Below are 25,169 nucleotides of genomic sequence, written 5' to 3'. Positions count from 1 at the left end.
CCCCCGGAAGCCTCCGCTGGGGTCTTGGAAGGGGCCCCGCGAGGTGAGGGCAGGGCCTGGCTGGTGGGGCTGGGAGCAGGCCTGCTCTATCTCTGTGCACAGGAGTGTTTCTTCCTCTGAATGACTCCAGTGACTGCGCTCCAGCAGGGAGGCCCCTTCCTCCTTCCCTCTCCGCCATTCCTCCCCCTCTCCCCACACCCCGTGTTCATCCCCACCTCCCTTCCCACCGCAAAGGAAAATAGCCTTACAGACCCTAGCCCAGAAGCCCTCCTCCTGGGGCAAACCAGTATAGGGGCCCCATCCCGCCTAGTTTGAACCCTACCTTTTAAGAAGGAGGGATAAGGAGCAAAGCAGCCCCTTCCCCTCTAATTGTGGTGGCTCCAGCCCTCCGTGGCCTTGACCCAGGTTGGGCAAGGGCGGAGGCAAGGAATCTTTGAGGACCAAGCCCAGTGGTCTGGGAAGAGGGAGGTGGAGAGGGAAGGGCCTGACTTGGGGACTCCCTCCTCCCGACCCAACCCTAGAGAAGCGACCAAATCCCAGAGATGGGAGGAAGCTGGGGTGGGGAGGGTCTGTTCTATGAATTACTTGAAGGTACTGACTCCGAGGCTGCTGTTGCCCATTTAGGTGTGAGGGGGACACTGTCACTGCATTTGGGAGGGCAGAGGGTGGCAGGTGACAAGAGCATCTGCCCTTGGCCCTCACTCGCTCCTGCTAGGCCCTTTCCCTGGGGAGCCTGGCTTTGCCCCCCAGGGAAGACGGGGAGAGCCTTCCCCTCCCATCTCCATCCCTCACTCTGGGCACCCTCTCCAATTGCACTAAAGTAGCTGTTGTGCCAGTCTTATCCCCACACCAGGGTGGGGGTCTCTGCTTCCAGTCCTTTCTCCCCCGACTGCCTCCGCTCCTGTCCCGGACAATCTCCTTGTTCCCCTGTATTCCTGGATAGCTCAGCTTTGTATGTGTGTGTTTTGGGGGGTGGGGGTGGGTTCTGGCTGGAGTGGGTTTGGTAGGGGTTTGGGAAGGGCTAGGGGCAAGATGGAGAACAGAGTCTCCTACCCCCTTCCTCAACTCCGAGCCACAGAAGCCTGGGAGGGAGGGTGCCTACTCTCGCTGCCACGTGTCTTGCAGATGTGCCAAAATGGGGGTGGGGGGGAGGGGAGGGGAGGGAGGGGAGGGTGCCTGGCAGAGCGGCCCCCAGGGTGGCTCTCTCAAAGCAATACAGTTCCTCCGGTCTGGGGGACGGCAAGACAGGGGAGAGGGTTGGGTTGGGGACCTGGGGGTTCCCTGTGTACAGCTGTGTATATTCAGGGGTGTTCTCTGTCTGGTACCCGCCATGGGCGTCTCTGTGTGTGTGAACCCCCTTCCCCCGTGCCCTGCATGACCTGTGATGCTGCAGACACCACCATCCTGTGTGCAGGGGTGTGTTGGGGGCACCGAGGGGCATGTTCATGTCCTGTCACCCCCTCTACCCCGTGACCCATGTACTCGGTTGTAGGAAGTAAAGAGAACTGAGCACAATTCACTGGATTCTAGTTGAATCTTTCTCTAAGCAATTTTCCTGTTCCCGCCCTTGTACCCTGTCCCAGATCCGCCTGTGGTGCTAGTGTTGGGGTCGGGGGTGTTTAATGCTGGTGGGCAGCAATAAAGGGCAGGTCTGCCCAGATGCCTGTATCCCCAGGGTGCTGAGGGCAGCAGGAAAAAGTGGGGACCTTGCGGTGCATTTGCCCCACCCCTCCCCCTCCCCCCTGGGCTAAAGCACAATGCTCTCCCTGCAGATGGACGCACCCTGTCCCCTCCAGGCCCTGCTCCTGTCCTCTTGCCCCGCCCCCACCTGCTTTGAGCCCTCCTCCCACCACATCCTGGTTTTCTATGCTGTTTTGGTGCAAGTACAACTGTCGTAGTCATGGCTTTGGGATGGGTTCTGTTTATTAAAATCCTGTTGCTCCTACTGGCCCTGTGTCCCGCCTCCATTCCTGTGGTTGGGGGGAAGGAAGGGCAACCTTTCCACTGGTCCCCATCAGCCATCAGAGACTGGGGGCCACAGCTGCTCCTCCAGCAGGGCTATGGTGACCATGAGGCCGCCCCCCAGCAGCAGCCCCAGCCCCTGCAGTAGCACATGGAGCGTAGGGAGGGGCTCGGGAGGTCGAAGCAGGGCTGGTAGCTGAAAGAAAGGAAGAACGTCAGGATCCTGGCCTGGTCTCTGCCCCCGCCCCGAAGCAGGAGAGGGAGGTGTCAGAAAGTACCGGCAGCCCCTCCAAACTCCTCCAGGCCCTTGTTTCTCAGGCTCCACCAGACCTGGGGTCCAGCACCCTTCCAGGTGGCTGAGGGGAGGGGGGTAGGGGACGGTGGAGGGACCAGGGACTGGCACCCCCCTCCCCGCCAAACCCACCTCCCCGCTGCCCTTGCTTTTCTCTGCACTGCCCCACACCTCTCACCATGTCCACAAGGGCCACATAGAGGAAGACCCCAGCAGTGACCCCAAACACCCAGGGAGTGAGGGGGACAGGGCCCAAACTGAGCCCCACCCCCAGGGCTGCACCCCCTAGTCCCAGAGCTCCAGACACCAGGCTCAGCAGCAGCAGCCGCCGGAAGGACAGGCCTGCCTGGAGCAGCATTGCGAAGTCACCTGTGGGGACGGGGGTGGTGCGGGATTAAGCCAGGGCTGCCCCTCAGCCTCGTCACCTACCGGGCTCCCATCTTCCCCCTCTCGGAGGCCTCTCCTTTCTGGACTCCACCCACCCACTTCACTGCCATTCCTACCCAGTTCGTGGGGGAGCTCGTGGCAGAAGACGGCCAGGGTGGTGCTGAGGCCACTGGAGAAGCCGTCGGAGAAGGCAGCACCTGGGATTGGCAGGGTTGGAGGTCGTCAGTCTGGGGAACTGCACAGCCACCGGGCCTCCTCTCCCCTAGTTCCTGGGTGCCCTCTCCTGGGCTCTGCCTCCCTCCTTCCCCTCCCCTCGAACCTATGGCCAGCCCATCAGTGAGGTTGTGCAGACCGTCTCCCAGGAGGACCATCCACGTGATGTGGGCACCACCGCCACCCTGGTGCCCATGACTGTGGCCTTGGTGCCCAGCAGGGGCTGGGGCCGGTGGGGGCTGGCTGGCTTGCTGGCTGCGGCCCTGAGCTTCTGGCTCTGTAGGAAGGACAAGGGCAGTGCGGGTGGCTGCAAGTGAGAGCCGGGAGCCTGCTCTTCATTTTCTCTGCTTACCTGGAGCTGCCTGTAGGGGCTGAAGGGCCGTCGCACTGCCATCCTCCAGGTCCAGGGTTGGTACCCTGAAATCCTTTCTTTTTCGCCTGCAGCATCTCTGAAATGGGAGGGTATCCCTCCCGGTGGGGGAGGCAGCAGAGCCGGGGGCTAAGGAGAGGCCAGGCTGCTCACTGGGAAAAGGATACCTGGGCTCACCTCTAGCACTTGGGGGTGTTTTTTTGGCCTCTCCACTCTCTTTTGGGGTTGGCACCTCCCTGTTTCTTGTTGGCTTTAACTTGGGAGAGGAGGGGCCTTTGGCCAGAAATCCTGGGTTTGTGCTGAGGGGCCCCAACCCACCCCATCAGCTGTCAGGTCCTGCACCCTCAGGCAAACGTCAAGAGCGCCAGGAGCACCCTCAGCGCCTCACCTGGCTGGTGTTGGCCAGAATTCTGGGTTTGGTGGAAGGAGGAGAAAAGAGTATCACTCACTGGCCTGAGCCCTTGACGCCGCAAAAGCCCTAGCATGTTTTCCAGCACAAAGAGCAGGAAGAGACCTCCAAGTACTGACAGTCCCAGTCCCAGGTCCTCCTCTGGTCGTCCGCTAGGTCCAGCATGCTGCCCCCCTTGTGCCTGCCAGAGAGGGAGGTCAGGGCAGACCCCAGAAGCCCGTGCACCTACAACATCCCCCTCGTGTGAGGGAGGCTGCAAGCCTTCATTCATTTTCTATCAGAAGGCAGCTGTGGGCTGCAGCCTGGGGCTGGGGAGTGGAGCATGGGAGCTGACAGGAAGGGGGAGGGAAGCCCTTGGGTACCCGGAGGGGGCTTCACGTACATGTGGCAGCAGGTGGAGCAGCGCGTCCCCACAAAGTGTGCCCACGGCCAGGGCCCCCAGGAAGCCTAGCAGGGGCCGCAACAGACGTGGTCCCAGGAGCCGCAGCAGGAGCAGGGAGAGGGGGGCAGGGAGGCTGAGCAGCAGGACTGCCAGGGCGCTATGAACCAGGGCTGGGAAGAATCAGGGACTAAAGTTAGGCTATGGGTGGAGGGAGGGCCTCGGAAGCAAGGTGGGGCAGGGATGCCCTGCAAGGGGAGGCATCCCCAGTGAACCCCCTTGCTTGGCTAAGGGCCCACTCTGTGCCAGGATTCAAGGAGCCCTGCCACCCACTCTCACTCACTGACCAGACAGAAGATCCCCTGGGGGAGTTGGGGTTGGGGCCTGGATGCAGACACGACTGTCGATCTGATAAAGCAGGGCTGGACACAGCAGAGCAAACTGATGAGGGGTCAGAGGAGCAGCGGGGCTCAGGCCAAAATTGACCAGCAGCTGGGAGCCATTCAGACACTAGGGGAGTTGAGTTGGAGGTCATACATTGGGGCACCGCTGAGAATGGTGACTCAGATCTTTAATGTCTGTCCTTCCATTGCATGGACTCCTGGGTCTCTCCAGGGTCCCCTTTGCTCACCCCGGCGGGTGCATCAGGGACTAGGGATAGTTCTGTATGATCAGTATGTGTTAACTATTAGTGAATATCCAGTCCAGTGCAAATGTTCAATTCAGTACAGATTGGGTGCTAATAAACAATGCCACCATCTCCCTCCCTCCCAAGCCCCTGATGACTTTGTTGATTTGGTGATGGAGTTGGTTGGACGGCTAGAGCCCTCTGTTGCAGAATCTTAGGAGGGCAAGAACTTGAAATGCCATCCAACCTTCCTTGCAACAGCCCTGTCACATGTTCATTCAGCCTTGGCTTGAATGCCCCCTATGATAGGGTGCTCACCCTCACCAGGCCCGCTTCAGAGTTTAGCTTTCGCTGCCCTCTGGTGTGTGTAAAACAAGCTCACTTTCTGGCTGAAGACAGCCTTCCTCTCCCTGCAGCTTTCCCCTCCAGAGAGCCAGCCCCAAATCCTACCCTGGGCTGTTTCTCTGGATTCTCTGCTCTGCCCAGGGTGGCCCCTAAGCCAGGTCTGGGAGATTCTGGTGTGGGCTCATGTGTGCTGAGCCCAGAGGAACCGTATTTCACTATTGGAATAACATACCCTAAGATCACACCTGGATTGGTTTGTTTTTTTTAATTAACTGTATTAAATTACTCTTTAGGGGCACCTGGGTGGCTCAGTCTGTTAAGTGTCTGCCTTTGGCTCGGGTTATGATCCCAGGGTCCTGGGATCAAGTCCTGCGTAGGGTTCCTTGCTCACCGGTGAGTCTGCTTCTCTCTCTCCCCCTGCCCCTGCTTTCTCTCTGTCTCTTGTGCACACACACTCTCTAATAAATAAATAAAATCTTTTTAAAAATAACTCTTTAAACCTTTTAGGCCATCTAAAGCCCATGGTCCTTACCCTGCACCTAGAGATCACCAGACTTACATCCTCATTCAGATGGTCAGCCAGTGAATGGTCCAACAGCAGAAGCCTGTGAAAGAGGTCCAGGCCCGAGGGTGCTGGCCCACGGGGGGATGCTGGGGCCTTTGGCTTCTCTGGGTCACCCCATCCAGAGGGACCCAGAGGCAGCCCTGCCCAGACATCCACACTCAGCTCAGGGTCCTGTGATCTGGAATGGATGAGATAGCAAGTCAGACTAGCTCATGTTCTTTAAGAAACTGCTCTTCAGGGGTGCCTGGGTGGTGTAGTTTGTTAAGCGTTGGATTCTTGGTTTCAGCTCAGGTCATGATCTCAGTGTCACGAAATCGAGCCCTGAAATCAAGCCCTTAGTCGGGCTCTGAGCTCAGCGTGGAGTCTACTTAAGACTCTCTCTGCCCCTCCCCCCTGTTCTCTGTCTCTCAAATAAATAAATAAATCTTTAAAAAAGAAGAAAGAGGGGCGCCTGGGTGGCTCAATGGGTTAAGCCTCTGCCTTTGGCTCAGGTCATGATCTCAGGGTCCTGGGATCGAGCCCCGCATCAAGCTCTCTGCTCAGCGGGGAGCTTGCTTCTCCCCTCTCTCTCTGCTTGCCTCTCTGCCTACTTGTGATCTGTCTCTCTCTGTCGAATAAATAAATAAAATCTTTAAAAAATTAAAAAAAAAAAAGAAAGACACTCTCCCTTGAGGCTCGTAGGGTGCTTAAGGGGGAAAGGGGATTACAGCCACTAGCTGGAGTTCCTGGGACCCAGAAACCGTGGAATGTCAGTTCTAGGAGGATCTGAGAATTGTTGATTTATAGGAGGGTCTAAGAATAAGAATGGGGGCGTGAGAGTGAGAGAAATTGATGTGAGGTGGGGGGCAGCCCACCTCACATCTGAAAATGCTACAGATTGGGAACCAAGTCAGCCTGGAGGCATTGAGCACTGGGACTAAGAGCAAGGAGTTGAAGGACCCAGGGATTTGGAAGAGGGGAGAATTAAAAGGCAGTAGAGGCAAAGGGGGCCGTGAAGGGATACTGGGAGTCAGATTTTGAAAAATTTGTAATTCCAGGAATCTGATTTTAGGAAGCCAGAGCTAGGCAACTGGAGACTGATGCAAGCCTTGGGAAGAGCGGGGGATGTGGCATTTTGGGGTGGGGGAAGGGGTTAGTACCTGTGCGTGGAATTGTCTCCAGCTGGGGGTGTAGCCCGACCAGCTGGAGGCCCATGGTGTCCCAGCCGAAGGGCCTGAACTCGGCCTAGCCCCAGGCTGTGGAGAAGCCGTGCTAGGCCCCCCGAGGTCAGTGTCCCATTCTCTCCATACAGGCCGAACAGCTGGGCCAGGTAATGGTTCTGCTCCTGCTCAGCAGGGCCCAGGTTGGGGGCTGAGCCCCCTACCCAGCCCAAGGTCATCCACACACACAGGCCAGCCACCAGATGACTCCTTGGGGGCCCCATTATTGGGGGGAATGGGCTAGAGGCTCTTCTTCGGGCTTCTATTCCCCTTGGAACATCCTGAGGACTGTGACCTGGAAGAACGAGGAGGAAAGGCCTGGGCTTCTGCTCTGCTGTCCAGCTCAGGCCTGGGGATTCCTCACTCCCTGTACCGCCCTGCCTAGAACCTAGCTGCAGCCCCCATTCTAGCCTCCCTTCTCCCTCCCCATTGCCTCCTTCTGGAGCAGCCTCTTATTTGCCAATTCCAGAACACCTTCCTTGACCCAGAGTGCCTCCTTCACCTGATCCAGAGCTGACCGCCTATCCTGTCCCCAAAACCCCACCCCTCAATCCTGCCCCACCTCTCCATCTCCCCTCAAACCACAGGGCCTCACGCTAGTTAGCAGTGTGAGAGCCGTCACCTCTGGTCCTGGGCAGGCCTTACTGTGGACGCTGAGACGTTTCTGAGTCGGGAAGGGGAGCGGGGCTCAGCCTCCAGGCGGTCAGGTGGAATGGAGGCCACGTCAGATGGAAGGCTGGGATGGACACCCCCCCTCCTAGCCCACCTGCCTTGGGGCGGGGTCTGGGAGGGGAGGAGCCAGTGTGGGAAGGCTCACGTCAGAGAGGAGTTAATGGTTCACTGGTCTCTGGGGTGGGGGTCAAAGGTCAGTCTTGGCTGGGCCCCCGAGTAGGGAGGGGCCACCCTCTGCCCCTGGAAAAGCCACATGGCTAAGAAAAACCCGAGCCTGGCATTTTCTTCTAAATAATTCACCCCACTAACCCACTTGGTACCATTTCAGCGTTTCCCCCTGCATATTCTCTCACCACACCCCACCTTACATCTGGTACTGGGATTCCTTCATTTCCAACCCCATTCCCCACATTCCCTGGGAAATGGGATCCGGGTGTTCCTTGGCTGGTAAGGGGGTAAAGAGGCAGATAAGTGGCAACCCCAGGGGCATGGGGAAGAAAGCATACTGAGCAACTCCTTGTCCTAGCAGAGTAAAAGCCAGAGCTCTGGGAATCAGTCATCAAGAAGGGGGACACTCTAGTGGAAAGAGGGAAGAAATAATTGGGCTCCCCTCAGATGTCTGACCTGGCTTAAGATCAGGGGAGCAGTCTGATTAGGGCAATTGCCTAGGGGGTTGAGGTTGGCGTTACCTGACAGCAAGACTGGAAGGACGCCCAGAAGAAGGGGGACACAGCCTTCTTGGTTCCAGCTGTGGGGGGGTAAACAGGCAGGCGGGCAAGGGTCACCTGCGGGGGTGGGGGAGGGCAGGGGAGGGAACTACCTTAAAGGGGCAGGCCCGCTTTGCCTAGGCCTCCTTACCTGTAACCTGTCTTCCTCCCACCTCCTAGGGATAGCCCATTTTGCCAAATATCTGACTGCTAACCTCTTCATTTTCCCACAAAGAACAAAGGAGTCCAGTACAGAGTGGTAACATTTATTAGGAAGGAGAGATTCAATTTGTCTTCCACATCACACACACCAGAAACAGACTGTGACTTGTTTCTAAGAGGGACGGAGGGTGGGCAGGGGGCCTTGAATCCCAGGTGACAGGCAGTTTCAGCTGGGCAAGGCAGGGAGTATGGGCTTAGGGTGGGTAAGTCCGCTGCTCACCACACCCCTCTAGTGAAATTTAGTGGCTAAAATACTACTACCTACCCACCCCACCCCACCCAAGCCAGCACCCTAGGAGAAGGCTGGGTGCTCTAGGAGACGCTGGGGTTCTGGTGGGTGGTGGGAAGGGAGGAAGAAAGTCTTGCTATCTCTTGCTGCTCCTCCGGGTTTCTTTGCCGTTACTGACAGGGCTGCTGGAGGGGCCGGGAGGGCCGGCAGGTGTGTGGTTGGGCTGGCTTCGGGTAATTCGGGTGCTGGGGGGATGCGAGGGTGCATGAGGGGGGTGTGGGCCACCACCAGGACCTGGTGGGGCACTCAGTCCATTCCCGTTCTGGTTCTCAGAGGCTAGCAGTGGGAGAAGGGGAAGAAATACAGGAATTAGAGAACTAAGGAGAGCGGTGCATCCCCAAGGCCCCGATGCAGGTCCCAGAGAGGAACCCAGTCTTCATCAAGCACAGCTGTGCACTCCTGCCCGATAGGACCAAGCAAGTGGAGGTTGTATGAACGGAAGGAGCCCCAGAAAAGCCTCAAGCAATCATTTGGGAAGTTGCTATGTGAGCCCCAGTGTGATATTTTTTCTCTTTTATTCGTCTTTGTATCAGGGAGGTCAGACCTAGAATTTGCTGTTTAGTTCTAGATTCAAGGACCTCTGACAAGAATGCCCCTTTATCAAAAGTCTTTGTAAAACCAGAGAAGCATGAGTAGGGGAAGGGCCCGAAGTTTCTGTGTTAAAATAAAAGAAGGATCTTTAAAAAAAAAAAAAAAAGGTGGTGGGTATCACAAAATGTAGCTAAGAGTAGCAAAACAATTATTACTCACACCCCCCCCCAAAATAAGTAACATTTTTGTGGGTAGCTTACATGTCTGATGGGAGCCAGGTGTGTGAGATGATTTCCCTGAGTGCCTGCAAAGATGCATCTTACTAACCTTGCCGTGCCCAGTGTTACTCTATGTTCGACTATCTCCTTCATAAGCTACAGGCTCCTAAAGGCAGGTGCTGTGTTTAATTCCTGGCTTTCTCTTCTAGACATGCTTGTTAAGTGAAGACACAGGCCTGCCTCTCATATGTAGAGGGCACTATGACCCCTAAACGGGACAGAAGTCATAGGCTAGCGGTTCTCCAACCACATCCTTGCTGAGACCCGGTTGCTCCACACCAAGATAGCCGAAACAGAAAAATATAATGCCTTTTGCTCAATACACAAAAAATGTTAGAAGAGGATATAGAAAGCTTTTCTGTTAAGTTTTTATGCCATCCACTTTTTTTTGTTTTTTGCTAAGCCTTTTTTACCTGTCAGGTCACCAAGTGAATAAACATCTGGCAGGTAAATATGAGGGGCCAAGAGGCTAACATGTATCTTATTTAAAATACTTTTTACAAATTACAGAGTTAGGGAGACCTGGAAATATATAACAGTCATATTTCCCATTGAAAACATGGATGTTGGGACGCCTGGGTGGCTCAGTTGGTTAAGTGTCTGCCTTCAGCTCAGGTTGTAATTCCCAGGGTCCTAGGATTGAGTCCCAAATTGAGCTTCTTGCTGGCGGGGAGCCTGCTGTCCCCCCTGCCTGCCACCCCCTACCTCGCCCGTCCCCCCGCCCCCCCACCGCCGTCGGCGGCGGCTTGTGCTCTCTCCCCCTGCCCTCTGATAAAGAAAGAAAATCTTAAAAAAAAAGAAAGAAAGAAAACATGGATGCTGATTTTTGTGGTGGAATTAAATGTTATTTCACGATGTGTCCAAGGAACCCCCTGACCCTGGTGGTTCTGACGAAAACAATTCTGAGAACTATAGCAACTGGGGATATAGGCACAGACTGAGGAAGGGCAGAAGCAAGCCCGAAGCCTCGTGTCATAGGCAGAAACCTAAGGCACAGATCAGAGGTAAGAGAGAGCCAAATCCCAGGGAGTGCTGGGGTCAGCTGGGAAAGGACCCAGATGGAGAAAAAGAGCAGTAAAAATCCAGTTCCTAAGGAAAAGTGAAGGGATGAAGGAGATGATGTTGGTGAGTAATTCTAATCAAAAGCAAGAAATGAAAAAGCAGGGCTTGAAGTATAGGAGATGAAAGAATCTTAACACTGAGGTCCAAGGCATACAAGAAAGATCTTTAGTTTCAAGAAGACTGATGACCCTAAAAGGAAACTCCTTGGTGCTCTAAAGCTGTACAGCGTGGACTTAACATGGATGTTAAGTCCTCTGCATCCATGTCAGAACCGTGGAATGAACTGAAAGGGCAAGGGGAAAAGGGCAAGGACCTGCCAAAGAAGCAGAAAGAAACAAGCTCCAAGGAAGGAGTGCAATATTTGCTGAGATACTGTTCTCACTGGTGTCCTTGAGTGCTAGTGGCACAAGAGTCCCAGAGCTCTAGCAGTGACAGAGACAGGTCCCCAGATCTTTTCCCCACAAGGACTTGCAAAAGAACTGGGAGGAAGGACTGGCTGGAAGGGAAAAGAGAGAGAAAAGAAATTGGGAAAAGGGATGAAGGCAATTCATCTTTCCAGGCTGGGGAGAGAAGAGGAGCTAAGAGAACCAGCCCGCTGGGAGGAGAGAGGTGTACCTGGAGAAACGGCAGGGGGTCCGGTGGTAGGCTGGGGGGCCGGAGGGCTGCTGTCGTTCTGCACCTGAAGACACAAATTAAATACTCAGCCCCCCATGCTCCTGGGACTGACCTGCCCTCCTTCCCTGCATCAAGGCCATGGAACTCACCGCCTTGTTGGGTGCCTGCTGGGCGCTGTACTCTGGGTTTGGCTCACTGAAGTTAGGAACCTCAGAATATACCATACAGAATCTGCAACGGGAAAAGTTGGCTAAAGCCTCGGACCCAGTCTCTGGGCCACTGCTGGAGGCCTCAGAAAGGTCCAGATATGAAACATGGACTCTATAATTGTATGCTGCCTCCGTGCAAAGCTTAAACTTACCCCCTTGACCTGGTGTTTCTACATCTCAATCCCCAAGACACTTACTCTCCAATCTTCTGAAGATCACCCCCACGTCCAGTGTATAGTGTCAGACAACCTTTGAACACTGAAGCGTACCTGTGAGGGCACAAAAAAGTAAGATTCAGAATACTCATAAGAGTTACAAGGGCAGTTAACTCTTAACTGCCCCCCACCCCTCCGCCTTAGCTGTTACTGCCGGTGGATAACCAGGAGTAACCAGGAATTACCCTTTGGTGAGCCGAATAATGTCTCCAGGCTGGATCAGGTTACCCACGTCGTCCCAGACAGAGATATTGATGCTGCCTGTTTTGTCTGCCACTTTGCAGGTCCGAACCTCGTGCCCGTCCTTTGTCTTGGTCACTCGACCTGCAGGGAACAGATAAATGTTGGGGTGGGTGGGAGGAATAGATGATCAGAGGGATGAGATCTAGATACTGGTGGGGTGAGGAGGGGAGTGGAGGGACAGCACCATGGAGAGGGGCGCTAGTGGAAAGAGGCCCCAGTGGTGCTGGAGGCTTGGATCTGGAGAGTTCCACCTACCCTACATGCGACTACAACTCTCCAGGCCAGGATCTAGGAGAGGTTAGGTGTGAGCAATTTCTTGGGGTGCGCCCTGACATCCCGGTAGCTAGTTAAGTGCGGAGATGGTGTTCTCTCCCTCCGACCCCTCCCCCCAACCCAGAGAGACCGCGCAGGGGGCCCACCATCCCAGAATAGCCACCTGTCTCCAGCACAATGAAGATGAGGTTCAGATTCTTGAGCCCGGGCTTGATATCCTTCACGAAGGTCTCCGTCGTCATGCTGCCCGAGCCTCCGCACTACACTAGAAGGGATAAAGGGGAATGAAGGCTCAAGGCTTGGACACTTCGCCCCCATGCTCCACTTCCCAAGGCCTACCTACCACACTAGGCTGGGGTCAGGCAGCCGCAAATCCTCTAATTCTTCTGAAAGTTTAGAAACGAACTTCCCCAAGAGCCTCCAACTTCAAGATCAGAATTTGAGGGTCTCTGGATAGGCTGCTTCGAGGCCGGAAGGCCCCGTCCCGGGATGCTCTTTCAGTCTCAATCCCCGAAGTCGGGGAGCTGACGGAGACGCGGGTAGGGAAACCGGTGCAGATCCAAGGAATGCAACCTTACTCGCCAAACCTTCCCGAACCTTCATCCGGACAACCCAGGACTCGGTCCATCCCCTCCTCCCCCCAGCCACCGCCGCCCACCGCCGCCCACCACCCACCCAGCCAGCGGGCCGGACCGCTCACGCCGCAGAGCCGCCCGCAGGGGGAGCCACAGGCCCCGCTGCCGCCGGATGCAGCCCGATGGAACGCGGGAGTGAGGACATTCCCGGAAGTTTCCGGCTGGCCTCCCTCCGGCCAATCAGCACTGTCCCGATGCGCCCCGCGCCCCGCCGCCGGCCCCCCCACTCAGCCAATCGGGATCCAAGATTCACGCGCCGCGAAAGGGGCGGATTTTATGTATTAAAGGAGCCCTGCAGATGGTTGGCGCCTCGAAAAGATTGGCCACCAGGGGGCGCCCGGGGCCCAATTTTCCTTACTTGACTGAGAGACTACGCTAAGACGTGGCCCTGGAAAAAGGACCAGGGGTTTTGGAATACAGTGGACAAAAGTCTGAAACAGGCTCAACACTTCACTTATTTTATCGACAGTTCTTAAATATGTAATTCCGGTTTGCAGACAAGAAGACGTAAGTTATATAAAAAGCAGTGCTTAGCACACAGCAGGCAGTTTCTTCTCCCACTGCTATAACCCTCATCTTTATTCCTGATTTGGGGTCCCCATCTTTAATGCGCTACCCAGCCAGCTTCGTCAGGGTTTTGGAAAAAGTAGCCTTCACACCAGAGGCTGACTCACCCTTTTTGGAAGAATGGAACCCAGGGCACAGAGTCCCTCTCAGAGTGTGAATGGCACCTCTTCCTAATGCACTTATCTCCCTAGATCCCAGGGTCTCCTCCGCTCTCAGAGGCTTTAACCGAGGAGGCCCGAACCTTTAGTTCCCCTTGGGACTTGTTAGAAACTCAACAAAAGGTTCTAGCTCTGTAATGTGTACAGCCAGTTACATATATATACAAACCACAACCATTTGTTTACCGACTATCCATAACAAATACTATTTAAGATTTTCTTTTAAATTTATTTCACAGAGAGAGAAAGGGATCTCAAGTAGGTAGCCAGGCAGGCAGAGGGAGAGGGGGAAGCAGGCTACCCGCCAAGCAGAAAGCCCGATGTAGGGCTTGATCCGCGGACCCTGAGATCACGATCTGGGCGGAAGGCAGAGGCTTAGCCCACTGAGCCACCCAGGCGCCCCCTTAACAAATACTATTTAATATCAGATTAGCCTAACAGGTCATGTAATTGTAATGTCCTGGCTTGATTATTTCCTTACCTTCTGGAGCGCTTTAGGCTCCGCTTTGACTTTCCTCGGATCCCAGGTTCTCTCCCCCCCACACCCCCAACTACGGTTTTGTATCCTAAGGAAATCAGAGCATAACATAGGTAGAGGGACATCTTATCTCCCCTTCTCTTAGGTGTTTCATGGAACTCTAGTCGTGTCCGGAGAGCCAACGTAGATACAGCAGGAGTGCGGCTAGCAGAGAGGCAGGCAACCCGTTGGGCACCCAAGATCAAAGCCTTTCGGTTAGACTCTACCCCACTCTCCACCCAGTGGTCGCCCTGTAGAATACAGTATCCACTCCCGAGACTATGAGTCATAGGGTCGGGAGGCTCCGGGATGCTGACCACCGCTCTGGAAACAGGAGATGCCAAGTCTCACTGCAGGCTGGCCTCGCAATAATCTCGCACCTCGTCCCATAGGAGATCGGACTCGTATTCCCCGGCAAAGCGAAGTGCAGACCCGCAGGGAGTCAACCTCGTGCTCCGCCCCGTAATTTCACGCGGGGAACACCATAGAGTTCTCCCTCCCAAATGGCTATATAGGCCTCGTTGGAATCATAATGATTTCCGGTGTTGAGGGGAAGCCCGGGTAACCCTCCTCTCTCCTCGTTGGTCGCTCTTGGCTTCTAGTCCAGATTCTAGTTAAACAAAGAGGCGGGGCTTGGTGACGAGCTTCCGCCGGGTTGCGTAGCAGCGGTGGGCGGGGCAAGGGACCCGACTCACAGGGCGACGAGTGGTTGGAACCTACCCTCTCCTTCCCCTTCCCCTTCCCCTCCCAGGATAGGCTGGGACCCGGCACCGGAGCTATCCTGTGGCCGCTGCGGCCTCAGCTCCAGTCGGGCCGGGGTACGGAGAGTCCAGGCCGCTTCCAGGGCGGTGCGTACTGCGCCGGCGCGGGCTTCCACCTAAGAGGGTGTGGGGCGGGAGGGGGCGATGTCCCACGGGGGTTGGGGCGGGGGGGTTCAAGGTATTGGAGGTCAGGAGAAGGGATAGGAGTAAAGATGAAAAATGGAGGAAGAGAGCAGGAATAGGGAGGAGTCCGGAGGTGAGAAAGGGGCGCTGGAAGGTGGTTGTTGGGAAGGTGCATTGGAGTAGGGGAGTCCTAAGTGCGGGTGGGGGTCTGCGCTGACGGAGGACAGGGAGTAGGGGACCTGGGGTTACAACGTGGTGTTTAAATGGGCAGTGACGACGGGCAGGAAGGGGAGGGAGGGAACATTCTGGGGGCTAGCCTGGGCAGGGGCGGTGGAATCTGAACCCCCGCCCTCGAAGCGCCATAGCTTGGCTCCTCTCCCGTGCCTTGTCTTTGGCAGCCTTGTCTTCCTCCTCCATTCCTTTTCCCCCTCCCCCTCTCACCCCTCCTTGAAGGAATCTCACATTCCTTACATCCCTTCCCTGGCTTTGCAGAGCCAGGCCCTTTCGCAGGCTTCACATACCGAAAGCCTTCCCTAACCCAGAACTCTGCGGAATTGGGAATGGGGAGGAGGGGGCTGGAGAAGGAGCAGAAAGCTGAGAGGTCAGAGTGTTTTGCCCAAGGGGCTCACAGACATCTTCCCCATTCAGAAACTGAGTTCATTCTCCCTAATAGCATCCGTGGCTGTTGAAGGAGCCGCTGTTCATGGGGCCTGGGCTGTGATAGTGATAGTTTGACCACTTCCTGAACAGGTGGTTTTAGAGTCTGATAATAGGGCAAGAAGCTGGTAGTGTTGCTGGTTGTTAAGTTTTCCCCCAGGTGGGAATGGGGTAGACTAGTGGTAGGGAATCTGAGTGATGTGATCATGTTACTACTCTGTGTCCAGCTGACTGTCTGGGCCTGGTTCCCTGTAATTGAAAAGGAACAAACTCCTTTTCAAGCATTTCCTCACTAGCCTTCAGTATTATAAATTTATTTTACATTCTTTTACTACAAATATCTTACCTGAAACATAGCTGTATTCAGTATGTTTTCACATTTATTATGTCTTTGATTTTCCAGGACAACATATAAGGCAGATAAAGGCAGGTATCTTCCCTACTTGTCAGGTGAAGCCATTGAAACTATGGAAGAGATATATGGCTTGTTTTAAGTCCTACAGTTGGCAGGCCTGGGACCAGAACCCAAGTCTCCTGACTCCTGGTCCTCCTCTCATTTGAAAAAATCCTGGTTTCTTCTGGCTAAGGGAACATCCCAGCATGGGCAAGATTCTGAGTCTGGAGCTTGTCATTAGAAGACTGAGCATAACCAGTAACAGTGGTTCCTGGAAGAATTTCATGAGGTACAGGTGCCTGTGCCAGGTTGTTGGGAAATAGGGTGTGTCAAAATGCAAACAGCATTATACTCTGCTTTGTGATATGGATGAGGGAGAAACAGCTTCCTCGCTACCCCCGAAAGAGAAAGTGTGTCTGACATTGCACCTTTATCTCTCTGGTTCGTTTAAAAATACTACACTAAACGTGTTGTGGCTGATGAGCATTGTAAACCAATGAGCGTGTATACTGGACTCAAGATGAAATGGTCTCAGTTTTATGTGTAAAAATTATTATCATCCTATTGCTTTGTAACACAGCTCTTAATCTGTTGATAGCCATGTGATGGGGAGGAAAGGAGTTTGAATATTTACTTCTCTCCTGTGTAGTAGTGAGTAGATCTCACAGCACCCTTCATCTGAAACCTTGTCCCCCTTTACCTCGTCCCATTCTTAGTCAGTCTAATCATACGTCTGATCTTCCCGGTTGCCCACTTGGGAGAAATTGCCCATTTCACTGCTGCTGCTGGTGCTGTTGCTGCTTTTTTAAAGGCTAATCCCCTCAGGAATATTTTCTGATTTGGAAAGTAGAATCACACCTGCAGGGATTCTTGAGTATCTTCTCCTTATGAAATAGTATTTTCCAGTTGGAGGGTGGGATTAGAGTTGTTTTTACATGACTTCAGTAATTTCTGTGAAAGCCTTTGGGAAACATGAAAGCATCGTACTGTGCATGTAAGCTGTCACTGATCTCTGCATTGTATAGCCACAAATCTGGAAGCGTTGACATTACTTGTGGTTGTGTGCACTGAATAAGAGAATCTTTTTCTGTCTCAAATAGCTCTTCTTTACCTTTTTTCTTGTTCCTTCCTCTGCCTCTCTGAGCTATGTTTGACTCTCCTGGACTGTGTATGTGATTCCTTAGCCAGTGCTCTCCATCTTTAGAAGGCAGTCCTATGTCCCCAGCCCTGCAACCTATTGCCCTTAATGGAATCATCTCATCCTCCTCAGCCAACCGCCAAATCCAAGTCTGTCTAGTTTCACTGCCAGGTGGAGGTAGTTCCCCTGACTCACCTCTTTCTTCCTTGTTCCTATTAATAGAGTGCTCCTGATTGTGACATCACATCCATCCCCTTGGCAATGGAGCTTGTCACTAGGAAGGAAGACTCAGTCGGACAATAGCCAACAAGATGGGTTACTGGGAGCGTCTTCTGAGTGGCACTGAGTGGAGGCCTCAGGGGGTTGGAGCCTTGTGAACAGGGAACCTACCCCCCAACACTTGGAAGGTAAAGAGCCTTGATTCAGAATCCCATTCCAGGCTTCAGGTCTCTTCTCAGCCTGTCTGGATTCCCTCTGCTTTTGAAAACCTGGTTCTTAAAGATTCTTCTGCATAAAGCTTTCTGTGATTAACCCACATCAGTCTGTTCTTTGCATATTTATGTCTGACAGTAACTATTAACTTTTACTTTTTGGTGAATTGCTTAGTCAATTTTATATCTTTTTATGTGTTTTGTATATTCATTGGGCTCAAGCCTACACCTTAGTTTGAGGACAAGGATTGTGTTTTCTTTATCTTTTATATGTCTCTACTGGCAAAGTGACTGCGTAGATGATGAAGTTGAGGTTTGGGGCAACCACACAAATAGTGCTTGGAGTTGGTGACTAAGTGGGAGGTCCTTGCTGGCCTTTAGGCCTGGTAGGCCTCACTTCATGTGTTAAATAAATTCTTGAGGAATTGTGTGCCCTCTGGATTCTTTTATAAATTGAACCACTTAAAACCTACTAAAGGATTTAATTTAATTTAATTTAATTTTTTTATTTTTTTTTAAAGATTTTATTTATTTATTTGACAGACAGAGATCACAAGTAGGCAGAGAGGCAGGCAGAGAGAGAGGGGGGGAAGCAGGCTCCCCGATGAGCAGAGAGCCCGATGCGGGGCTCGATCCCAGGACCCTGGGATCATGACCCGAGCCGAAGGCAGAGGCTTTAACCCACTGAGCCACCCAGGCGCCGCAGGATTTAATTTCATTTTAAAAAATATTTATTTATCTACTTAGAGTGCATGAGCCGGGGGGAGGGGGCAAAGGGGAAGAGAGAGAGAATCCTAAGCAGGCTCTGTATTCAGCTCAGTATAGAGCTAGATGCAGGGCTCCATCCCCTGACCATGAGATCATGACCTGAGTTGAAACCAAGAGTCAAAACACTTAACCAACTGAGCCACCCAGGTGTCCCTTAAAGAATTTTAATTTTAAAATCCCCTGTGGTGGGGCACATGACCGGCTCAGTCGATGGACCATGCGACTCTTGATTTCAGAGGACTCTTGATCTTAGGGTCATGAGTTCAAGCCCCACATTAGGTGTAGAGCTCACTTCAATCAATCAATCAATCAGTCAGTCAATCAGTTCCCTATGGTAAATCCAGTATGGATCATAGCATTCTAGAATTAAACAGAATCTTTGGGGCAATGTAGCTCACCCCTTCATCTCATAAGTGAGGAAGCAGAATTCCTCAGAAGTCATTTCTCTAAGAGAAGGAGTAACTTCAATCTAAGAACTCTACTGCTTAAATAAAGAGACCACTTCGTTTCTTTTAAGATTTTATTTATTTATTTAACAGAGAGAGAGAGAAAGAGAGAATGTATGCACAGGCACAAGCAGGGAGAGCAGCAGAGGGAGAGGGAAAGAAGGCTCCTGGCTAAGCAGGGAGCCAAGGCGGGGCTTGATCCCAGGCACAGACCTGAGAGAGAGAGAGAAAGAGAGAATGTATGCACAGGCACAAGCAGGGAGAGCAGCAGAGGGAGAGGGAAAGAAGGCTCCTGGCTAAGCAGGGAGCCAAGGCAGGGCTTGATCCCAGGCACAGACCTGAGTTGAAGGCAGAAGCTTAACCAACAGAGCAACCCACCCAGGTGTCCTAGGACCACTTCCTTTCACTTAAAAAGTCAAGAGAGTTGCCTAAAGAGAGCAAAGTCAGTTCAGTTAGTGGTAAAGCCAGGGTACCTTCTCTAACTTAATTATCCCCTAATTTAGCCATTTCTGTTTTATATGTTGAATCTCAGAACCCTGCAACTTGTAGAGTACCTCAGAATGCATGTAGTCCAAGATACTTCATTTCTTGTGTGGTAAGGGAACTGGCGCCCAGCTCAGTTAGGTAACTTGCCCAAGGTCACACATCTGGTCAGTAATAGAGCCAGAATTGGGTCTCAAGTTTCTGGATTCCCAACTATGTTTTCTTATTTTCCATACCTATTCCTTCATTGGGAGATTTGTAATGAAATGTGAGACCCTTCAGCAGTTAATTTATTCACTATGTTGAAATTCCTAGAAGTCACATGTTTCCTTACATTGGAGCAGGTTATAGTATTGAGCCGTGCATCAGGCTCCCTGCTCATTGGGGAGTCTGCTTCTCCCTCTGCCCACCCATCCCCCGCCCCCAGCTCATACTCTCTCACTCTGTCTCTCTCAAATGAATAAATAAAATCTCGGGGCGCCTGGGTGGCTCAGTGGGCTAAAGCCTCTGCCTTGGGCTCAGGTCATGATCCCAGGCCCCGCATCAGGCTCTCTGCTCAGCAGGGAACCTGCTTCCTCCTCTCTCTCTCTCTCTGCCTGGCTCTCTGCCTACTTGTCTATCAAATAAATAAATAAAATCTTAAAAAAATGAATAAATAAAATCTTCAAAATTAAAAAAAAATTTTAAAGATTTTATTTATTTATTAGAGAGAGAGAGATCACAAGTAGGCAGAGAGGCAGGCAGAGAGGAGGGGATGCGGGCTCCCTGCTGAGCAGAGAGCCCAATGCGGGTCTTGATCCCAGGACCCTGAGATCATGACCTGAGCTGAAGGCAGAGGTTTAGCCCACTGAGCCACCCAAGTGCCCCTAAAATTAAAAATTTTTTTAAAAAGACAAGGTGCGGGACGCCTGGGTGGCTCAGTTGGTTAGGCGGCTGCCTTCGGCTCAGGTCATGATCCCAGCGTCCTGGGATCGAGTCCCACATCGGGCTCCTTGCTCTGCAGGGAGCCTGCTTCTCCCTCTGCCACTCTGTCTGCCTGTGCTCGCTCTCGCTCTCTCTCTCTCTCTGACAAATAAATAAATGAAATCTTAAAAAAAAAAAAAAAAGACAAGGTGCATGGTTTGTGCATCTGTACACAGGTTTAAGAAACTGTGAATAACGGAGGATAAATGTTCAGGTTCCTTTAGCAACAATCTGTTTTGAATTCTTGGCTCTCTTTAGGGGTAGACCAGAGAAAGCAACTTCAACAGCAAGTTAAAAGGCTATAGAAAGGGAACTGAGAAAGCCCTTGCATTTTATGATAATAGTGACGAGGATTATATAGAGAGACCCCAGTGTGACAGTAAGGAAATAAAATAATGTAATTACCTTGTTGAATTCTGGGCCTATAGAAAAGAAGGCTGGAAATGCAGTCTTCAGGTTGGGTTTGAGATGTTCAAATCAGGGAGGTTGGCAGAACAGCCCGAAGGGACACCTTAGTGCTACTTAGTTCAGGTGAAACCTTCGGAAGGCCTTTTCTTCTATCCTACAACTCAAGGAGACTATCCAGGAAACTGCTTCCAGTGGTTATGGTCATTGGCTATGACTCTTGAGGTCCCTAAGGTGTTAGTTTTATTAAAGCTTCCACCCCCAGGGCAGTGAGCAGTTGAGTTCTTGTGATGCCTTCCCCTTGGAATGCTAATCTGCTCCTCTGACAGCCCCATGGCAGTGTTGAGAGTCTCAGAGAGTGGAAGGAATCAGCAAGGAGCCTAGCCCATCAGGTTGACTATCTGCCTGGGGGCAGGGCAAGGCAGGGCAGAGAGGTGGCTTCCAAGGTTGTATAAGACTTTTGTTTCCCAAAAGATGACAAATAGGGAATACCGTAATCAGATTATAAATCTAAATTTCCCCTTAATTCTTGAGACGGCACCCCTGAAAGAATGCAATTGTGTAAGAGTAGATAAAACAGGAGAACCTCTAATCTGATAAAGGGGATTTTGATTTAGAACAATGCCAGGGTGCCTGGCTGGCTCAGGTGGAAGAGCATGTGACTCTTGATCTCTGGGTTGTAAGTTTGAGTCCCCTCACTGGGTGTAGCGATTACTGCAAATAAATAAATAAAACTAGAAAGAACAATGCCTAGCATGTCTGTAGTTTTGTAAATGCTGACTTTATGGTGGGAACCTCACAGCTCTTAACGCTGACTAGTGGCTTCCCTCCCCCTCTGGCCATCCCTTTGCTGGGAGAGACAAATTCTCTTGCTATTTATTTTGGGAAATGGGATCTCCTGAGATCCCATTAAGGTAAGTTTCAGAATCTGTATTCTTCCTTAAGAAAATACTGTTAGCATTGGTATATTGAAAGTGCAGGGGCGCCTGTATGGCTCACTTGGTTGTGTCTGACTCTTGATTGCAGCTCATGTCTTGATCTCGGGGTCATGAATTCAAGCCCAATGATGGGCTCCGTGGAGTCTACTGTAAAAGAAATGAATAAGGAGTGCAAATAAATAAGTAAATAAATAATAAAATTAAAACAGACTCAGTCTTGGGCGCCTGGGTGGCTCAGTGGGTTAAATCCTCTGCCTACGGCTCAGGTCATGATCCCAGGGTCCTGGGATCGAGCCCCACATCGGACTCTCTGCTCAGCAGGGAGCCTGCTTCCTCCTCTCTCTCTGCCTGCCTCTCTGCCTACTTGTGATCTCTGTCTGTCAAATAAATAAACAAATAAATCTTTAAAAAAAAAAACAAAAACAAACAACAACAAAACCAGACTCAGTCTTTAGAGCACAGACTCTTGATCTTGGGGTCATCTGCCTGCCACTCCCCCTGCTTGTGCTCTCCCTCTGACAAATAAATAAAAAATAAATAAAGTAAAATAAAATAAAATGAAGTGAAAGTGCAATGAAGCACTGTATAAACTCTAGGCCTGCTTTCTATATTGCCCCATAGCAACAAGGGAGAAAAGGGAAATGTTATTTTAATTTTTGCCATTTGCTCTAAGGATAACTGATTTTTTTAAAAAAATTAAATCTTGCAGAATATGTAACCTGATCAAAAGTAAAATCTTGGTGGGGCACCTGGCTGGCTCAACTGTTAGAGCATGGAACTCTTAAACTCATGGTCATGAGTTCAAGCTCCGTGTTGGGTGTGGAGCCTATTTAAAAAAAAAAATAAAATAAAAAAAAAACAAGTAAAATTTTAGCATTAGATTTTTTAAAAATTTATTTATTTGCAATAGAGAGCACAAGGGAGAGAGAGACCACACAAGCAGAGGGTAGGGCAGAGGGAGAGGGAGAAGTAGGCTCCCTGGAAGCAGGTTCCGTGCTGAACAGGGAGTTGGGCACTGGGCTCCATCCCAGGATCCTGGGATCATGACCTGAGCCGAGGGCAGACGCTTAATGACTGAGCCACCCAGGCGCCCCTGTTTATTTCTTTTTTTATTTTTTACTTTTTTTTTTTAAGATTTTATTTATTTAACAGAGACACAGTGAGAGAGGGAACACAAGCAGGGCGAGGGGAAGACTGAGAAGCAGGCACCCTGCTGAACAGGGAGCCAGACATGGGGCTTGATCCCAGGACCCGGAGATCATGACCTTAGCCAAAGGCAGTCACTCAACCAAGTGAGCCACCCAGGCGCCCCTAAAGATTTTATTTTATTTTATTTTTATTTTTTTAAAGACTTTATTTATTTGACAGATAGAGATCACAAGTAGGCAGAGAGGCAGGCAGACAGAGAGGAGGAAGCAGGCTCCCTGCTGAGCAGAGAGCCCAATGTGGGCCTCCATCCCAGGACCCCGGGATCATGATCTGAGCCGAAGGCAGAGGCTTTAACCCGCTGAGCCACCCAGGTGCCCCAAAAGATTTTATTTTTAAGTAATCTTTGGGCCAGGCACTCCTAATTTTTTTTAAAGATTTTATTTAAAAATTTATTTTAAAAAATTTATTTATTTGAGAAAGCAAGAGATTGAACAGAGGGAGGAACAGAGAGAGGGGACAAGCAGATTCTGCACTAAGTGAGGAACCTGATGCGGGGCTCAGTATCACGACCCAGAGATAACCTGAGCCATAATCAGGAGTTGGATGCCTAACCAACTGAGTCACCCAGGCGCCCCCAGGTACCCGTAATTTTTATTTTTCAAATTGTTCTTGTAAAAATGGGACCATACTATTCATACAACATGCCTTTTGCAGCTTGCATTTTTTTTCAAATTGAGAGGGGATTTAGCATGGTGGTTAAAAGCTTGGGCTCTGGAGCCAGTCTGCCTGGGTTTGAATCTGTCTCCACCAGTTGTGAGCTGTATGATTTTAGGCAAGCTTTTTAACCTTTGTGCATCTGTTATTCATTTGTAAAATGTGGGTAATGACAGTCCTAACCTCAGAGACTAACTTACAGAGTAGTAAAAATTAGATGAGTTAATATACAAGAAATGCTTAGAATAGTGCTTAGCATACAGAAATGCTGTATAAATGTTGACTTCATTATTATTATTTTTACTTCATTATTAATTATGTAATTAAAATATCATTATAGAAGAGGTAGCAAAAAAAGAAGCAAAACTGAGTGAGGGGCGCTTGGGCAGCTCAGTTGGTTAAGCGCCTGCCTTCGGCTCGGGTCATGATCCTACGGTCCTGGGATCGAGCCCTGCATTGGGCTCCCTGCTTGGTGGCGAGCCTGCTTCTCCTTCTCTCTCTGCCTGCCTCTCTGCCTGCTTGTGTTCTCTCTCTCTCTCTCTCTGTCAAAGGAATAAAATATTTAAAAAAGAAACAAAAAACGCTGAGTGAATTAAAAGTACCAAAAGCAGGGCACCTGGGTGGCTCAGTCATTAAGCGTCTGCCTTCGGCTCAGGTCATGATCTGAGGGTCCTGGGATTGAGGCCCACATGGGGCTCCCTGCTAGGCAGGGAGCCTGCTTCTCCCTCTAGCCCCTCCCCCTGCTTGTGTTCCCTCTCTCTGTCTAATAAATAAATAAAATAAATAAATAAAAATTTTAAAAATAAATAAATTAATTAATTAAATTAAATCTTAAAAAAAAAAAAAGGTACCAAAAGCAGGAGCGCCTGGCTGGCCCATTTGGTGGAGCTTGCAACTGTTGATCTTCGAGTTATGAGTTCAAATCCCACACTGGGTGTAGAGATTACTTAAAAATAAAATCTTAAAAAAAAAAAAAATTTATTTATTTGACAAAGAGATCACAAGTAAGCAGAGAGGCAGGCAAGGTGGGGGGGGGAGCGGAAAGCAGCCTCCTTGCCGAACAGAGAGCCTGATGAGGGGTGTGATCCCAGGACCCCGACACCACGACCGGAGCCTAAGGCAGAGGCTTAACCCACTGAGCCACCCAGGTGCCCCCAAAATAAAATCTTTAAAAAAATACTATAAGCAATATACTTAGAAACAGCACTGTATCCTTTTAGAAGATCTTTAATATAAATGTGTACACACATCAGTAAACTTTTTTTTTTTTTTTAAAGATTTTGTTTCTTAGCACAAGCAGGAGGAGTGACAGGCAGGGGAGAGCAGGCTCCCTGCCAAGCAAGGAGCCGGATGTGGGACTTGATCCCAGGACCCTGGAATAATAACCTGAGCTGAAGGCAGATGCTTAACCAGCTGAGCCACTCAGGCATCCCATAATTTTAACAAAAATGGCACTGTAGCATATATAATATGTATAAATGTCATTTTATTATATAAATGTTAAGTATACCTAAATAAGTTATTAATAAGAAACAAATACATCTGAATCAAATCAATGTCTCCTGGTATTGCATTTTATGGATGAAAGGAATTCTGGATATTGGTGGTATTTCTAGTTTGTTTGCTATTATGAACAACACTTAGATAAACAACCTAGTATATTATTTTTACACCCTTGTGTAGTTATTACCTTAGGCTAAGTTCCTGGAAATAGGATTGCTAGGTAAAGGGTGTATACTCTTTTGGGATTTACTGTTTAGTTTTCTTTTTCTTTCTTTCTTTCTTTTTTTTTTTTTCTTGTTGTTGTTGTTCTTTTTTCTTTTTTTTTTTTTTTAAGATTATTTATTTGAGGGGCAT

The 25,169-nt window shown here is 50.8% G+C and overlaps 3 protein-coding genes across 10 annotated transcripts in view; 1 reads left to right on the top strand and 2 right to left on the bottom strand.

Moving 5' to 3' along the window:
- Positions 1-1,905: 1,905 nt before the first annotated feature.
- Positions 1,906-8,188, bottom strand: SLC39A5 (solute carrier family 39 member 5). 3 transcript variants are annotated; one of them, XM_080812060.1, is made up of 11 exons: positions 8,111-8,188; positions 6,690-7,044; positions 5,545-5,728; positions 4,360-4,522; positions 4,016-4,185; positions 3,674-3,814; positions 3,207-3,303; positions 2,961-3,131; positions 2,758-2,838; positions 2,433-2,623; positions 1,906-2,158 (listed from the first exon to the last, which is right to left on the bottom strand). In XM_080812060.1, exons 2-11 carry the CDS (start codon positions 6,971-6,973, stop codon positions 2,015-2,017), a joined length of 1,626 nt encoding a protein of 541 aa, XP_080668186.1. In that variant the 5' UTR covers positions 6,974-7,044; positions 8,111-8,188; the 3' UTR covers positions 1,906-2,014. The 3 variants fall into 3 exon arrangements, with proteins under 3 accessions (XP_080668186.1, XP_080668184.1, XP_080668185.1); XM_080812059.1 differs by having other exon boundaries at positions 2,022-2,158; positions 2,241-2,623; XM_080812058.1 differs by having other exon boundaries at positions 2,015-2,623.
- Positions 8,189-8,374: 186 nt separating this feature from the next.
- On the bottom strand, positions 8,375-14,542 carry NABP2 (nucleic acid binding protein 2). Of its 6 annotated transcripts, XM_080811729.1 has the most exons (8): positions 13,907-14,118; positions 12,409-12,589; positions 12,229-12,330; positions 11,735-11,873; positions 11,532-11,603; positions 11,275-11,356; positions 11,126-11,189; positions 8,375-8,915 (listed from the first exon to the last, which is right to left on the bottom strand). In XM_080811729.1, exons 3-8 carry the CDS (start codon positions 12,305-12,307, stop codon positions 8,716-8,718), a joined length of 636 nt encoding a protein of 211 aa, XP_080667855.1. In that variant the 5' UTR covers positions 12,308-12,330; positions 12,409-12,589; positions 13,907-14,118; the 3' UTR covers positions 8,375-8,715. The 6 variants fall into 6 exon arrangements, with proteins under 6 accessions (XP_080667855.1, XP_080667856.1, XP_080667859.1 ...); XM_080811730.1 differs by lacking the exon at positions 12,409-12,589 and having other exon boundaries at positions 13,907-14,542; XM_080811733.1 differs by lacking the exons at positions 12,409-12,589; positions 13,907-14,118 and adding an exon at positions 14,260-14,541 and having other exon boundaries at positions 12,229-12,325.
- A 64-nt stretch (positions 14,543-14,606) lies between these two features.
- The window catches only part of RNF41 (ring finger protein 41), a 33,227-nt gene continuing 22,664 nt past the window's right edge, over positions 14,607-25,169 (top strand). The window contains exons 1-2 of the mRNA XM_080811734.1: positions 14,607-14,790; positions 17,238-17,422. The gene's annotated coding sequence lies outside the window, so the exon portion shown is untranslated. The remainder of the gene's footprint in view (positions 14,791-17,237; positions 17,423-25,169) is intronic.

The sequence above is a fragment of the Martes martes genome (genome assembly GCF_963455335.1).
Source record: "Martes martes genome assembly, chromosome: 8".
Lineage (NCBI taxonomy): Eukaryota > Metazoa > Chordata > Mammalia > Carnivora > Mustelidae > Martes > Martes martes.
Note: the sequence above shows the minus strand (reverse complement) of the source record. Positions and strands in the feature narration are given on the sequence as shown.

Coding starts and splice junctions, on each gene's coding strand:
- NABP2 (XM_080811730.1), bottom strand. CDS start 12,307: ATGACGACGGAGACCTTCGTGAAGGATATCAAGCCCGGGCTCAAGAAT. Junction 11,874..12,228: donor CTTCATTGTGCTGGAGACAG/GTGGCTATTCTG, acceptor TGTTCCCTGCAG/GTCGAGTGACCAAGACAAAG. Junction 11,190..11,274: donor AGCAGGCACCCAACAAGGCG/GTGAGTTCCATG, acceptor TTGTGTCTTCAG/GTGCAGAACGACAGCAGCCC.
- SLC39A5 (XM_080812058.1), bottom strand. CDS start 6,973: ATGGGGCCCCCAAGGAGTCATCTGGTGGCTGGCCTGTGTGTGTGGATG. Junction 3,304..3,673: donor GGCGTCAAGGGCTCAGGCCA/GTGAGTGATACT, acceptor CTCCCATTTCAG/AGATGCTGCAGGCGAAAAAG. Junction 3,132..3,206: donor GCCCCTACAGGCAGCTCCAG/GTAAGCAGAGAA, acceptor TCCTTCCTACAG/AGCCAGAAGCTCAGGGCCGC.